Source organism: Botrytis cinerea, chromosome 6, assembly GCF_000143535.2.
Source record: "Botrytis cinerea B05.10 chromosome 6, complete sequence".
NCBI classification, from domain to species: domain Eukaryota; kingdom Fungi; phylum Ascomycota; class Leotiomycetes; order Helotiales; family Sclerotiniaceae; genus Botrytis; species Botrytis cinerea.
In genome coordinates this window covers 530,341-545,585 of record NC_037315.1, presented here as the reverse complement: position 1 = coordinate 545,585, position 15,245 = coordinate 530,341, and the positions used below count along the sequence as shown (strand labels likewise).

The 15,245-nt window shown below is 42.5% G+C and overlaps 3 protein-coding genes across 4 annotated transcripts; 1 reads left to right on the top strand and 2 right to left on the bottom strand.

The window, feature by feature from the left end:
* Window positions 1-4,226: 4,226 nt before the first annotated feature.
* Window positions 4,227-6,273, top strand: BCIN_06g01510 (hypothetical protein). Its single transcript, XM_001560258.2, has 2 exons — window positions 4,227-5,465; window positions 5,675-6,273. Exons 1-2 carry the CDS (start codon window positions 4,410-4,412, stop codon window positions 5,831-5,833), a joined length of 1,215 nt encoding a protein of 404 aa, XP_001560308.1. The 5' UTR covers window positions 4,227-4,409; the 3' UTR covers window positions 5,834-6,273.
* A 33-nt stretch (window positions 6,274-6,306) lies between these two features.
* Window positions 6,307-7,615, bottom strand: BCIN_06g01500 (hypothetical protein). The gene is made up of 2 exons (XM_001560257.2): window positions 6,731-7,615; window positions 6,307-6,624 (listed from the first exon to the last, which is right to left on the bottom strand). The coding sequence occupies exons 1-2, from the start codon at window positions 7,569-7,571 to the stop codon at window positions 6,524-6,526; spliced, it is 942 nt and encodes a 313-aa protein (XP_001560307.2). The 5' UTR covers window positions 7,572-7,615; the 3' UTR covers window positions 6,307-6,523.
* A 476-nt stretch (window positions 7,616-8,091) lies between these two features.
* BCIN_06g01490 (hypothetical protein) lies at window positions 8,092-10,804 on the bottom strand (the record flags this gene model as incomplete). 2 transcript variants are annotated; one of them, XM_024693345.1, is made up of 3 exons in its annotated part: window positions 10,513-10,804; window positions 8,852-10,349; window positions 8,092-8,799 (listed from the first exon to the last, which is right to left on the bottom strand). In XM_024693345.1, the coding sequence occupies exons 2-3, from the start codon at window positions 10,326-10,328 to the stop codon at window positions 8,312-8,314; spliced, it is 1,965 nt and encodes a 654-aa protein (XP_024549131.1). In that variant the 5' UTR covers window positions 10,329-10,349; window positions 10,513-10,804. The 2 variants fall into 2 exon arrangements, with proteins under 2 accessions (XP_024549131.1, XP_001560305.2); XM_001560255.2 differs by lacking the exon at window positions 10,513-10,804 and having other exon boundaries at window positions 8,312-8,799; window positions 8,852-10,475.
* Window positions 10,805-15,245: the final 4,441 nt, after the last annotated feature.

The window sequence follows — 15,245 nt, the reverse complement described above, 5'->3', positions numbered from 1 at the left end:
TGTCAATGTGTTTTTGTCGAAATCTGCCACACTCCTCGACAATAGACGCAGGATATGATGTTGGCTCTGAGATGAGGCTAAATTTTTCAGTGCAGTGCTGTACCCTCTGCCTCTTGCCAATGAAACCCGCGATTGCAATGAACATGGACAGCATCTTAATTTCCTTTAGATCGTCGATGATAGAATCGAGGGTGGTAATTCTAGAGATGGCTCGGTGAGAGAGTTGAAACTAAAACCATGCTCCCCTTTTTGACTGATGCGCGAACTTTTTTCTTGATTTCCTCTTCTAAATATGGTAACATGGTATTGTAACGTGGTTGCGTAAAGAGCATTGCAGCTTCGAGATGGCCATTCAATGCAACTATTCGTAATGAGCTTCGGAAATTGCAAATGAATTTTTGTAGGTGCATCGTGAATTCCTTTGATCGAGGGATTGAATGTGGCCGAATTGGTACCACTTCTGAACCATATCAAAGCAGATTTGTTTTTTTATTAAAAAAAAATCAGTTCGTCCATAACTTGCGGCAACTCGCAAGAGGTAAAGGGTTTCCAAAATATCTGTTGTCTAGGTCGGTATCAGCGTCATGATATTCAAGTAGTTCTCGTACCATGGAAACATCTCCTGTAATAATAGCCACACTGAGAGTATTTTGGCTGTCTGGACATGTTTGGTCATCTTCACCGATAGCAGCGTCATGATATTATAATCACCTTTAACTGTCTGAATCTGGATATCGTTCATTACTTGAGCTTCACTTTAGCGGTTCTTTCACAGCATGACAAACTTTGATCTCGAAAACAGTCTGTTCGTCTCGTCTGAATGCCTTTCATATGCGTCGTCACACAATAGATAGCTTGATAGATATGGGAGAGTGTTGTGTGGTGAGGGTCATGTTTCGTTTCTAAATGGACGAAGAGGTGTGGCATGCCGGGTATTTTGCAGTTAGGATATTTGAGAGACATTTCAAATGTGTCATCAACTGGGTGTGTCATCAACTGGGCAATTCGAGTTTGTCATATAGTTGACCCATAATGCTTTCGCGATTATTATATTGAAGAGTCCTGGGAGTAGAGATAGTTAAGGTAAGAACAAAACATGCTGCAAAGAACTCGTGAGTTTATGATCTTCCATAGACCAATTTTTACCAATATCCACTCAAATAAATGCGGGTAGGTCGGCACTATCTTTGTGAGTATAGCCATGAGGTACTGTTTTTGATAGCCGCAAACAAATCAAAGCTAACGGTGCTGGTAGCGACGCCTAAGCGTAGTAGTGTGGGTTCAAATGATCAACTAAATCACACTTGAACTTGTGCAAAGCGGAAAGGATTGTCCAAGGCGTTCAAGTTCAAGTCCACAACTATAGGCTTATTAAAAGAGACTGTGTGGTCGTGGCTCAGCCGTACCAAATTCTCGTGCAACGGTCATTGGATCTATCTAGCTCGAAATTGAGGACTTCGAAGAACCAACTCTACATGCACTTCAAATGGCTAGCAGGGTTTCATGGTGCCGTACCTATTATATCTAGGCCACTAGTATTACTAAATCTAGTACGACCCGGGCTTGAAGTTGAAGAGCTTGTAGTTTTATGACAAGTTGAAAAGTGACTTGCACGCTTCCTCATATTTGCCCGTCCACGAAAAATTATGCATGCCTCGAGGTAATTCCAGAGCGAAAAGCTAAGTGTGAATAGAGCACTTGATCACAATCAACTGAAATCAATATGAAAGTCCAGCATTGGCATTTCTTGTTCAAAACCCCCAGAGCAATGACTATAACCAATCGCTGCAGTGATTATAATCGCCAGTCTTCATGTTGCAGTCCGTGAAGACGATCTGTTACCTGAAAAGAAAACGCAGTCTTGCTGCCTTGATGAGAATAGGCAGCACTCGAACAACTGGCTATGGAAGAACTGTGATAGTGCAAAGCTTTCTATTTCCATATTTCGTGGCCGATTGGTGCAAATACGACCAGAGTTTCCTCTCCTAAGCTAAATTCTCTCCACAAGATGAAAGAATATTCGATCTAGCTTGAATCTTTTCTCCGTCATCTTGTCCACTTCCTTTCTTCAGATTCCACCAGGGCAAAAACCCACCCACACTTCAGTAGCCTCAGTATCTCATCAATGATGGGTAACCATGATATTCTCTCCAACACTAAGCTAAGATACTTAACAGGGGTCTGAATTCCGACAAAGGTTTAAGCTTGCAAACAGAATAAGTCTAGTCATTCTCTCCTATCATTCTCAAACTGTAAAAGGCAGATGCTTCTCGGGTACCTACTCGCTCAATTCTTTACATTGCTGTGGAAATGAGGACGAATTAGGAAGGTGCTAAACGACACGAGCAGAGACTGGGCCTCATGTCTTGTAATTCCCCAGTGCCCTAATTTTCTTGCATACGGCTAAAATGACTAAAGTTGCCACTTGCAGCCAGTATTCAGGGGGATGTTTTTACAGCATTTTGGTGCTGTTATGGGTGGTTGAGATTGTTCGCATTTCAATGCGCTGTCTCATTGTTCTTCCATCGCTTGAGAAACGGTTGCTAACAAGTTTTATGCGTTCCAATTAGTCCAACGTAACAACTGATGAATGGTTCAAGAGGGAGGGCTTAGAACACTCCCGATTGTTTTACACGCCTCTCGAAAGAATGAAGAGAGAGTGCATGAACAACCCAAGGAATCCTTTTTGGTGTCACTTATTGCAGTTCTCATCTTCCCTTTGCTCCCGCATCTCTTTCACACTGTCTGGTTATGAGAGCAGACATTTGTTGCGGACACGAGGCGATTTCCAAACTCTTCCCCATCGCAACCGATGTTTTCCTTTCGTATCTTCGTGGACATACAAATCCTACTCACCCCCACGGAGATACATTCAGTCTTTGATGTATTCAACCCCCTACTGCCTTGACAGCTCCACCGGCTTTCTGACCTGACAATCCCCCACCGGCCTTCTGAAAGAATAGAAGCTTAATCAACAAGCATAAAAATACGGAATAATGGAGTATGTGAGGGGTTAATATTCATCAAATATATGGGTACCAATTAAATTAACTGACAGACAACAATCATCTTATTGGGCCATTAATGTACTCGGTAGGTCTAAGCCCCAATTACTTTGTTCTCGAATATCGTTACCGTTTAGTTTGGACGATCAGGTCCCGTTTAAATAGCGCTGTGGAGTTGAGTTTAGTAATCTTACCGAGTTTAAAAAAAACACGCAACTGGTATTCTACACCGTCACCTTCCTCCGCCTATTACCCATGTGGAGGCAACTCATGGTGAGGGTTGCAATAAGGTTTTTTTCGAATTTTAACGGGCAGTGCGTTTTCGCATGAGAGAATGCCTTGAAGATTACTTGGTCCTTGCCATCCCTGATGAAATTCTTATATCGGACAAAGTCAAAGCCCAGGGTTTCAACTTACTAGTGCTTCCCTACTTCGCAAAACCTAATGATTCTGACAGTGGTTTGTCTCAATGCACATTATTCGGAGCCAAATGTTGATTTGGTATTTCGTGAGAAGACGAAGACAACCAAACTGGAGAAAGGGCTCAGATTTCCAGAGTTATTTGTATGCATGAAGGATTCAAATCCGTTTCATATCTCCAAATGTTGTGCATGTAGATTCCTACACAGACTTACCTTACATCGTTTGAAACATAGGGGAGACTAAGAAAGCCACCAGGCTTGTGACATACGGACCAACCAATAAACGGCCCCTTCCTTTTCTTCATTCCAAAATTATATGTGGCTCTTCAATGTCAATCCCATCCCCGTTTACACATTTTACGGACACTAGCCAAAAACCGGACCCACGGCCTCCATGACAGTCAAAGGCACGAGTAAGGATACCTCGGTGCACTTTGTACGAAATATATGCACCAAGCGAACTGTCGGAGGCTGATGCTTACTTGATGCTAGTAATACGAGGCAGGAGATACAATTTCATCTCGAGGAAGTTCACACTTATTTGTACCCCCGATTAGTGATTTTGTGCAACTTGAGGCATTGGGACCATAATTCGTTGGGGATTGCTGTTCTTGGGCCGAAGTTTAATAGAATAATTGCGATATTTTATCGGTTGGTGGCTACCGAGCCAATTTCCCCGAGGCGCGCAGACCACTCCTTCAGCCTAGCGAGTTTAGGGTGAAGAATCTCCGCAAGGAAGAGATGAAATGAAGCAAATGCAAACGCTGTGCCACGAAGGACTGTGCAGTGCAAGCTCCTCGGTGATGTTTCTTTACGATTTACTCGAATAGGTTTAGGTATGGCATTGCATTTGTTGTACAAGAAATCTCACTCAGATATGGCAAAGCTGTGAAATTTACATTTGATCCTTCTCTCTCCTCTCTCTTTTACCTTCTTTCTTCTGATTTACTTTCCGAGATCTCATAATATTTTGCTGTCCAAAATGGCGATACAGCTTTCCAAACCGAGATATTTTCTCCAGAACCAAACCACTCGTATCTTTAAAATACTCTCTGTCTTCGTCCTGTTCTACATCTGCACCTACTTACTACTACCCCGGATCCAATCCTCTCCTCTCACTATCACCGAAGAAGATATATCCTTCGAACAACGTACCAGTCACATCTCCAACAATTTCCTTCCCGCCTCCAGCGCAGACCAACTATGTGCTTCTCACTCCCTTACACCCTATCCCCATCGTTCGCAAAAACGTAAGATTTACGATCTTTTCATGGTCAATTCCGAGCTCGATTGGCTAGAAATCCGTCTCAATGAAATGAACACCGAAGTGGATTATTTCGTCATTCTCGAAGCACCAACTACCTTTACCGGTCTTGCAAAAAATATGACCTTCCAAGAAAACAGAGCAAAGTTCTCCGCATTCGAGGATAAAATCATTTATCACGTTTTGACCGATGCTCCTCCCCCAGTCGCCAACACCACATTACCCGGCTCCAAAGAATACGAAGCGAATGCATGGATCCAAGAGAAGTTCCAACGAGACGCCATGTTCACCCAGGTATTCCCCAAGCTGGAGCACGAACAGAAGCCCATCGAAGGAGATGTGATACTCGTCTCCGATATTGACGAGGTAATTCGACCTGCTACCCTTCAAGTCCTACGCAACTGCAATTTCCCCTTGATCCTTACACTGCGCTCACAATTCTACTATTATTCCTTTCAATTTCGACACCGAGGAGAACAGTGGGCGCATCCCCAAGCGACATTTTACCAGGGTCTGGAAAATACCATCAAACCACATAGTCTCCGTAGTCGTCATGGAGGGCATGTACACGTGGACGAAAGAGATAGTAAAGTGGTAGGAAATTTGTGGAATGCGGCTTGGCACTGCAGTAGTTGTTTTAGCACACTCAAGGAGATGAGAAGAAAGATGGAGAGTTTCAGTCATACAAATCTGAATAAGCAGGAGTTCAGAATGACGGATAGAATTGTGGACAGAGTCGGAAAAGGGAAGGATTTATGGGATAGATTTGGTCAGGTACGTGAACAATGATTCTTCCTTCGAGGTTTGGAGCGGTGGAATATTTTGCCAGGTGAAATCTTGGAATTATGGTTGAAGATTCATTCTATCTTGAAGAATCTAAGAGGTCTCAAGCGAGCCTCGTCAAATTCACTCACCTTTTGAACTTCACGTTATTTATCTCTTACCAACGAAAGAGAACTTCACTGACCTTCTCTCTTCAACAGTGGTACAAAAGAGTCGACAACAACAATGACATCCCCAGCTATATCAAGGACCACCGATCCAAATTTGGATACATGGTTGATCGCGACGGTGAAGGAGCCGGATTTGTCGATTACGAGGAAATTATTGAGAAAGAGAAAAAGGGGATGGATTTAATTTGAGAACTTTTATGGATGAACTCTTTAATGTTGTAATATGGTATATTTTATGAGGACATTTGCACTAGCATTTGCGTACGGAGTTTGGGGCTTGGATAGATGATTGGTTGCATTCATTGGAGTTTGGAATTGGAGCGCAAGATTCCCCATATTTAAGAATTTAAGAAAGGAGACAAAGAAGCAAAAGAGAAGGAGTTAAATTTTACATGTTCTAGAAAGGGGTATTTAGTGGATTTCCACAACGTCTCTTTAGGGGTCTTGGAGAGCGGGGCAGCTGTGGGTATATAATAGAACGAAGACACTCCAACTAAGAGCATTGTGCTTTATGCACAATAAGCATGCTGCCAATATCCAAACAGAAGATTACACCTTATCAAATGATCGGTTCAATGCATCCAACCTCCAAGTTTTCAGTCATATAAATGCGCATCCACTAGGACACAACGCAACAGCTTCAAGCAACGATATTATCCTGATGAAGGGGTATCAAATATTATTTCTCGCCATTTTCATGCCATTCCGTCCAAAATAAACTCCTGTCCCATTATCCATCCATCTATCCATGAATAACCAGACTTTTCATTGGGAGACGGAGCTTCCATCATCACAATATATGTATCCACCACATTCAACCCTCATAAATCGTAAAGACATCTCATTGAATCCTCTACTCACCACTAAATTCACACTCAATTATTCCCTGTTATTCCGCGCTTCCATCTCCGCAGCCATCGGTGGTCCAGGTACCATGGGCGGTTCGCGGAGAAGTGATTTTTTCTCCTGTCCTAGAACTACTGTTGTCGCATATTCATTAGCAGATATTCATTGATTCATTGTCCAAATCCCATCCTCTCCCCTCTTCTAAGCCCCAGAAAAATACAATAAAACAAAACAACTCACACCTATCCCAAAGCACCCAACTCGTAACAAACAGTATGGGCAAGGCCACAATCGTCATCGTAACTCTCCTCGCTACACTTTGATAATTTCCCGGCAGAGGTTTTTCTCCCCTTCCTTTACCCATAGAGCGGGCGCCCGAAGGCGTGGTCAGACGCGAGGTTATAGATTGATTTAAAGCTTTGAGGGGGAGCTCGGATTTCGTGGGTTTCGCCGCTGTTCGAGCGGGTTTGGGCTGCGATTGGGAGGATCTTGATTTGGAAGATTGAGATGGCGAAGGGGAAGAGGAAGAGGATTCTTGAGTAGATACAGAACGTATGCTTTGGACACGCTGCACCTGTGCGATTATCGGAGAAGCTATCATCGTATTTGTGTTTGCGATCAGAGAAGATCGATTCCTGGAGCTTGGTGTTCCCGGCATATTCGGATCCAATGAATCTATGACCCCCTCAAATTTCACGTCACTTTCTCCCTCGGTGGTAGCGGGTATGGCGACAATCGCAGTAGATATCGCAGGTATGGCAATCTTTTCTGAGTCCTCGGTCGTAGTAGGCGCAGACGCAATCGCGGCTACAATGGCAGATGTTCCGTATTTCGATTTCGATTTCGATTTCGATTTCGATTTCGATTTCGTCGATGGAGATGGAGATGGAGATGCTTTCCTTTCACTCTCACTCACTCTTCGTATTGCCCACGTACTATTAATCCCAAATTTCAATCCTTCAGACTTCTCAGCTTTCGAAGTCAATATGTCAGATAGCGAAAATGTTGCTGATATATCAAGAATGATTTTCTTAGGCCTTGCTCTTTTTTTGGCGACAGTTTCAGTGTTCTTAGCCGCCATTATTAATTGATAACATAACCTTACGGCGGGGTTGGTGAAGATTCACGTCGGTAAACGCAAACGCGCTTTTTTGCGATTTTGATTTTCTGTTTGTTTTAGCTATTTGCTTTTTTATTCAATTGTTTGTTTTTTGTTTGTTTTTTTCTTCTCTTTCTGTTCAGTACTGTGTTTGTCGATAGATTCTGATTATTGTCTGAATACTCAAGTGAAAGTTTCAGCGTCTTCATCAATACTGGCATAGAAACTTTGATGAGTTATTGCTTGCCCTTCACGGGTTGACGCGAACACAACTCACTCTGTTATAATTGATGATATTCTTATATCTACTATAAATCTCTGTGAGACATAAACTTGAAACCCTTGGAGAAATAGTATCTCTCAATGGAATTCTGTTCAAGGGCTGGGAAATTGCCATGGTTCCGCTATGTTTCCTTGAAGCTGTTGGTACAATATCATTTTCAAACTCGAATATGTGCAAAGAAGTTTCACAATGAATCACATATTACTGGGACAAGCAGTATGATTTCATTTATTCATTTATTCGTGTACTTATCTACCATCTTGGGTACCATCATTTCTATACAATCCTATTTTCCTCCTCTCCCATCATTGGCTCCTTTCAAACTCCACTGCTTATAAATGCGATTAACTTAGGATATCGATACCGAACGCCGAAATGCCATTGTGACATTACCCATCATTAGCAGCCTTCATTGCTTTCATCTGATTACCTTCTACTTCTAAACCATACTCTTCTCATTCAAGTCATTTCGTTCATGGTTCATCGCTTCCCGAATCACCGCTGCATGATTTGCTTCCGCCACCTCCCTCCTGACTGGACTGTTTGCCCTAGAGTTTGCCCTGGAGTTTGCCCTACTATTTGGATTACTCTTCTCATGCGTACTTTGCGGTCTGCTTCCCGTGTTTTGTCTTACTCGTAGATCTTGTTGACTGCGAGCGAAACTTCTTGCTCTTGCTCCGGTTGGCATTCTTGACAGATGAGTGCCATCTACCGCTGTTGATCCTTCACCGATGTGGGTTCCTTTCTCGTGAACTACTTCATTGTGGGCAGCTTTGGCGTCAGATAGCTGTTGGGCGAAAGGAGAGCGTTTGCGGAGAACAGGTCCTTTCCAGTAAATGACATAGACGGCGATCACAAGGACGAAGGAAATACATGCAAGAATGGTAGAGGCGTAGGCAAGTGAGAGAGATGGGTCGGATGACATGTCTAGAATTGTTTGTTAGCATTTATCGACACAGGTCATAAAAGGAATACATACTCTGGAAGAAGGGGGTAGCAGGAATGGTCAAAACACCTGCTAAGAAATCTCTTGACCATCCATTTCCACCTGTAGCAGAAGCTGAATATGGTCCATAGGCACAAATCATATAATCAATCGTCGCCATGTAGATACTATAGTTGGCAATACCGACAATCGCTGCGAAAATTGATGAACCAATCCAATGGATTGGTGGACCTGTAGAAGTCCAGGCAAAACCAATAAGGCCAATTGGTAAGCATGGTGCCGTGTAGAGCAAAAACCAAAGTCTAGATTCGAATTGAGCGTGTTCATCGTCTGGTTTGTTGGCGCGTTGTTTGATGTTGCGTTTGATGGCGGGAATGAATGCAAACCAAGCGATGAAGTATCCGACAAGAATAGGAAGGAAAGAGAGACCAAGTTCGACAGTTCCAAAGCCCCATTGTTTGTAAACAAGAGCAAAGGATTGAATGAACATGAAGATAAGTGCATCAGAGAATCCAGACAACAAACTCAAGGTTAAGACAATTGGCTCTGTCAAGAACATCTTGAAAGGTCTGATGAAAGTAATCAAGGTCTCTTTAACGGAGAATCGCTCCTTGAATGGCGTGATTTCGTTTGGACCGTAAATGTTTGGGTTTTCACCACTCTTTCGCATCTTCTTGGCGATTCTATCCATCATAATGGTCGATCTAGTCTCAGGTACAAGAACCAAATGAAGAAGTTGTACGGCACCGCCGAAGATGAGTTGAATCCAGATATTCCATCTCCAAGCCAGATTAGCCTCGACGAAACCACCAACAACGGGTCCCAAAACACTTCCACCGACAGATGAGAACACTACAAATGCAACGGCATATTGTTGATCATCTGATTCCCACATATCGGCAATCATGCCCAAAGTAACGGAACCACCTGCCGATGAGAGACCACCAAGCGCACGGCCAACCATGATAGTGGCAAAGTTGGGAGCAATTCCAACAGGAATTTGCCAGATGTTGACCAAGAATAGGGAAGCTTGTAAAATAGGTTTGCGACCCAGTTCTTCAGACCACGGAGCCCACAATTCACAACCGAATGCATATAGCACCAAGAAAATCATAGCACCAGCTCTTGCACCTTGTGCGCTGACACCAAATTCGTCGACGATGCCACCAATGGCGTTTGAGTATAAACTAGTATTGAAGTTCATAGAAACCTGGACCATGAAAATAACCGACAGAATCATCCATTTTTTCCAGGAAGGAAAAGAATATCCCAATTGGCCCCAGCAATCTTCTTCGCTAATTTCGATTTTGTCGGACTCTCTGACATTCGTTACTGCATTTTCATTGTCACCGGATGGGAAACGTGCTACACGGTTTGCACGGGGAGGTTGAGTACTAGGATTTTCGAGGTGAGATCCTGCATCGCCATGTTTGGATGATTGTGAAGATAGGTCGGACTCCAGTATGACCTTTCCGTCACTGGAGGTTGGCGTATGAATACCACCCGCCATTTAATTTTGTATTATTTAATACTATTCGATGAATCGTTAGTCTCCTGGTGTGATTTTTCCTTTGTGATATTGAAGATTGGAGATGCAAGAGTGCGTAAGAGGTGCGAGGGGGTATTGGCAAGAAACTCCTTGAAGGAATTCTGGTTCTTGAAGGGGAATATATATGGCTCAGCGGGATACATACTTTCTTGATAAAAAAGATTATCGATTGATAAGATGGATACTAAAAACAGGGCTAGAACTAGTTGTCAAAGCAGTGAATCTAAGAGCTTCTAGGACTTTTCGTTCCCCCCGCACTCTAGACCTGGTATCAAAAACACTAATGAGAATGCCTCGTATAAAAATGTCCGAAAAGAAAAGCAAAAAATTAGTTGATCTTTTTCGATAATAGTTCAAGAGAATATCATATTATCATATTAAGAAGAGTGCAAGAAGTTCAATGAAGGAGATGCAGAAGATGAAGTAGGAGTGAATTCGTTCAATGTATCTAATATCAATTCATGGTTTCCCGCTTCGTACGTCATTCTGGATTTTATATGCAGGGCCCCTTCAATGTGACTGCCCAACTTTTCTTGTTGGAGACCCCCCGGGGGTAGGATCAACCCCATCATCTTGATTTGGAAGTGACAGCCAATCAAGTTGCGGGACTTGTCTTCTCCTGCAAAAAATTGATGGGGCTCAAGGTTTACACGAGTAAACTTATCATACGAGTGTATTGTAGTTTGAGTTTCGGCCGATAGTTCGTGTCAGACATACCTAGAGTTAGAACTAGAAGCAACCAAGATTGATAAAGAGTGTGAATAGAGCGACTTCTCTACTTACTCGCACGAATAACAGAGCGAGTGGAGCGAGGTTGCAGTAGAATAGGTAACACACATCCATATTAATAATAATAAAAATGGACATTAAATTCAAAATTTGAGAACAATTTGATTTACTTCGAGGACCAACAACACTGGAACATACTTAGATTTAGAATTACCGCCCCAGAATGATCTTGCGAGTCATACAAATTTCTGATGGACTTTCTGACTTGGAAAATGCGGAAATAACGGCATGCCCACTCAAGCGTAGGATTTGTGTTTTCAGTGAGATGTTGATTGATGGCAAGAATCGCTCAGGATCGCTAAGCACCCCCTCATGCAGTCCTTCAAGCATTGCGATTTGGGTTTGAGTTTCCCCCTCAACACCGACGTTGATCTGCATCTGCATCTGCATCTTTGAATGACATTGCCCCAGTTTTCACCGTGCGGGAAAAGTATTTATTATGGGTATGTATGTGAGCTGTGAGGCGATATGGATTTGTTGTATCGTCCTCTTTTGAATCTCTAGATATCATAGATATTGGTATTAAAATGTAGAGTAGATGTGAATTTCAGTAAATCTGTCACAAGTTCCTTGATGTTAAATGAGCCGCCTCATGTTCGGCATTCATTCAATCAAGCATCTTTGCCAATAAATGAAAAAGCTTTTTGGAGAGTGTATATACCAATGCTTATGGGACTGGGTTGCCACTATCACTGTGGCTCAGATAAGCGCAACGCTTGGCGACTGAGGCCGATTTGCCAAAGAGCAGTCTAGCACTCGGATTGACTTTGAGATTTCGGCACAACGCATCCTGTCTCTTCAATCGATACGGAATTTTATTTTATGTCTCAAAAAAAGCTACATGCTTGTTAATCGTCTACTCGCTGTCGTTGCAATCTATCTTACTCCCTATTATGAAGCACAAGGCAATGAGGCGCTTATCTGGAGACTGGGGTGAAGCCCGGCTGTTATGTCTTTCATCATCGTGCAGAAACAGGTTCAAAACGTTGAGAATGCCCGTTTGTTCCGACGTAAGCAAATGGCATATACGCGTAGTGGAGAGGCGGAGGCGGGGAAAATCCGGAGGTGCCATGTAATATCTTGATCCAGATTACTCAGATCGGCATGAGCTACCTCCACAAATTGGCCGAGTACTGACTGGAGTGGTAAAAGAATAGCATCGGTTGATGGGAGAGAGAACCTGAGATCCTTCGGTAACCCGAGTCGACTAACAATTAGCTGGATGTTAATTGATCATGTGGTGTGAATATTAGTTGAAAGCAATGTTTTGTACACAGCGCTCAGCAAGCTAGTATAGTGAGTACGAATCTAGTGGAGTTTATACAGCTTCACTCATACCATCGATTGTTAATAATGAACCTCCACTAACCAGAGGTAGACAAAACATCCCCTGCCAACACTCCACCGTATCAAAGGTCGCTTGGTGCATTCGAGTAGACAGAATCCTTCCTTCCAAGACTCAACACAGGTTCGGCTTTAAATCGATTTGATGCGGGTTGAAAGTCTACCCCCACCCACCTAAATATCTAGTCACCCATGTGAGTGAAGTATGCGCTGCGTTGATCACTAATCGAGCTCGGCGTTTATTGAATCGAGATCAATTGATCCTCTCTCTCTCTCTTGTTCTGTGTCGATAGGACCAATGCTTCCGAACGGATAAACATCGGATAAAGCGTCTTCGATTCGATTGCTGACTATCGAGTCATCTCGTGCCTTGGTTTTGAGAAATATCAGAGCTCATGCTCTGTACGGCCTAGCCTCACATCAAGAATTCGCCCATAGCTAGATCTGGTTCCTGAGTCTATGATACGATCGTTTATGTTCTAGATCTCCCAGAGTAAAAGCGTGTTGGACAATCAACGTGATTGGGCTTCGAAAAATCAAAAAAAAAAAAAAAAAAATCGGTGGGTTAAATAACCTAATATAATGAATGAACATATGATATGTCTGCATCAATAGACAATTGATGTTTCTTTTTGAAATTATTTAGTAGACTACTTTCCTTCTTATACCCAAGTCATCATCATACAGATTCTACAACGACTAATTGACCAGCCAACAAGATCTTGAAGAATGACGATGTAAATTCGCAAATCAAGGTATTAAGGTTGATGTAATGCATAACATACCACACCGGTAGCCATTCCCGCTCCGCCACCACTACCGTAATGTTCCAGGCTTTATAGATCTTCACAACATTGAACCACTTGAGCCTCTTTTCCTTGATGATATCGCACCAAAAGCTTTTTGTTGCTTGTCTGTAGATTTGTTTCCTTGATTTTTGAGGTTCATGTTATATGGATTTGGAAAAAGAATGGCTTTGTTGCTGGTCTGGGGTCAGATTTCCTTGCTTTTTTTGCCGTGAGGATGTTGTATTTCGAAGGCAGAATTGGTTTGTTGCTCATCTGTAGTTCATTCCCTGCTTTTTTGAGGTTCATGTCTCATGAATTCGAAGGAGGGCAGATTTTGTTGCTTGTCTATAGATTTATTTCCTTGGTTTTTGATGGGAAGAAGTCATATTTGAGAAGAAAGTTACTTTTGTTGCACATCTGAAACGAAATTTCCTTGCTTCTATATGTCTGGAAGAGATGTTTCGGTATTTTGTTGCTCATCTACAAATGTATGTATTTCCTTGCTTTACACAGGAGGATAAAGAAAATGAGTACATGTCGTCCAGAAGGCGCTTTTGTTGCACATCTGTTGTGAAAATTCCTTGCTTTAGAAAAGCCATGGCTGAATTTTGTGGCTGGCGACGATCTATTATCATCATCGACGGTTGTCTATGATGGTGATGACGGCGGATGTGGAGGGCCGAGTACCTGGATACCAATTCTGCATGCAACAAAAACAGGTTTGCGGTCAATGAGATGAGCAACAAAACAGTTTGAATTCGAAAATATGTATTGTGAACTTTGGCATGGTTCTAGAACTCCTAGAGATATGAGTACAATTCGCTTTGGTGTATATGTTTCGAGTCTAGACCTGTGGATCGGAAGGTCTGCTCCATACATTGAAGCTTCGAAGTCTAGAAACATCTTCAGCACAGCGTCTGCGTCTATATTTTGTTGCACATCTAATGGTGTATTCTTGATTTTTTATTTGATTTCACATTCTGTTGCATATCTGATGATACTTCCTTGGTTTTATTTCCTCTACTGATGATGGTGATGATGTTATATTGAACAGCATATTTGAACAACAAAAAGCAGGTTTAGAAATGAGATAAGCAACAAAACGAATGAATTCAAAGATCGGCATTGGAAATGCTGTGTTGGTATTTTGATGTTCTTCTAAGACTACTCCTTTGATGTCTGAAAATCGTGGTCTTGACTCTACATTTGTTTTGTTGCATATCTGGATTTGGATCTGGTTCCTTGATTTTCGAGCCGGTGAAGATGATGATGCTGATGGCGAAGGTGATCATGACGACGGCGATGATGATTATGATGATATCGAACATATCTGAATAAACAGGTTTGAAAATCAGACGAGCAACAAAATATCGAGAACTGTAGTTTGGTAGGAGAGACTTGGTGATCAGTGAAGGATTAGGAAGTTCCTCGACATGGGGTTGATATGAAGTTGGTTCTGATATCTTCAATTTCATCAAGGTGTTATTAGTTGTCTCAGTAAATTTCAATAAAAATATTTGGTAAAGCTTCTTTGGTTGTCAACAGAACCTATCTTCAGTTAAACACGTAGAATCACTGTACCGCCGTTCGAGGCACAGGCTACGGCGATGGATTTCCACTTCTTAAATATCTGCATCAATGCAACAGTTCTCCCTTATATCAGCGTGATGAAAGAACACGACTAAACCATGTATCATATCAAGATTCTTTATTGACCTTCGGCCAAAACAGTCATTGAATATGACTCGACTCATGGCTCTCATAGCTCTCGCGCACATTCCGAGTTCAGCTGGGCAAGCGTTTGCCATCTTTCCCCGAGCATGGTTAACTTGGTCTGGGGAAGAATGAGCTCGGCGATGGTCATGTCGGTCACTATGAACAATTAGGACTACGCTGACGAGAAACAACCCAATTTGTGAGCCTGGACGTAGATGTCTATCGAATCGGGAATCTAGGT

Bases quoted from the DNA above. Each gene is read 5' to 3' on its own strand.
- BCIN_06g01510 (XM_001560258.2), top strand. From the start codon at position 4,410: ATGGCGATACAGCTTTCCAAACCGAGATATTTTCTCCAGAACCAAACC. The intron at 5,466-5,674 runs GTACGTGAACAA...TCTCTTCAACAG, and splicing joins TATGGGATAGATTTGGTCAG to TGGTACAAAAGAGTCGACAA.
- BCIN_06g01500 (XM_001560257.2), bottom strand. From the start codon at position 7,571: ATGGCGGCTAAGAACACTGAAACTGTCGCCAAAAAAAGAGCAAGGCCT. The intron at 6,625-6,730 runs GTGAGTTGTTTT...ATGCGACAACAG, and splicing joins TTGGGTGCTTTGGGATAGGT to TAGTTCTAGGACAGGAGAAA.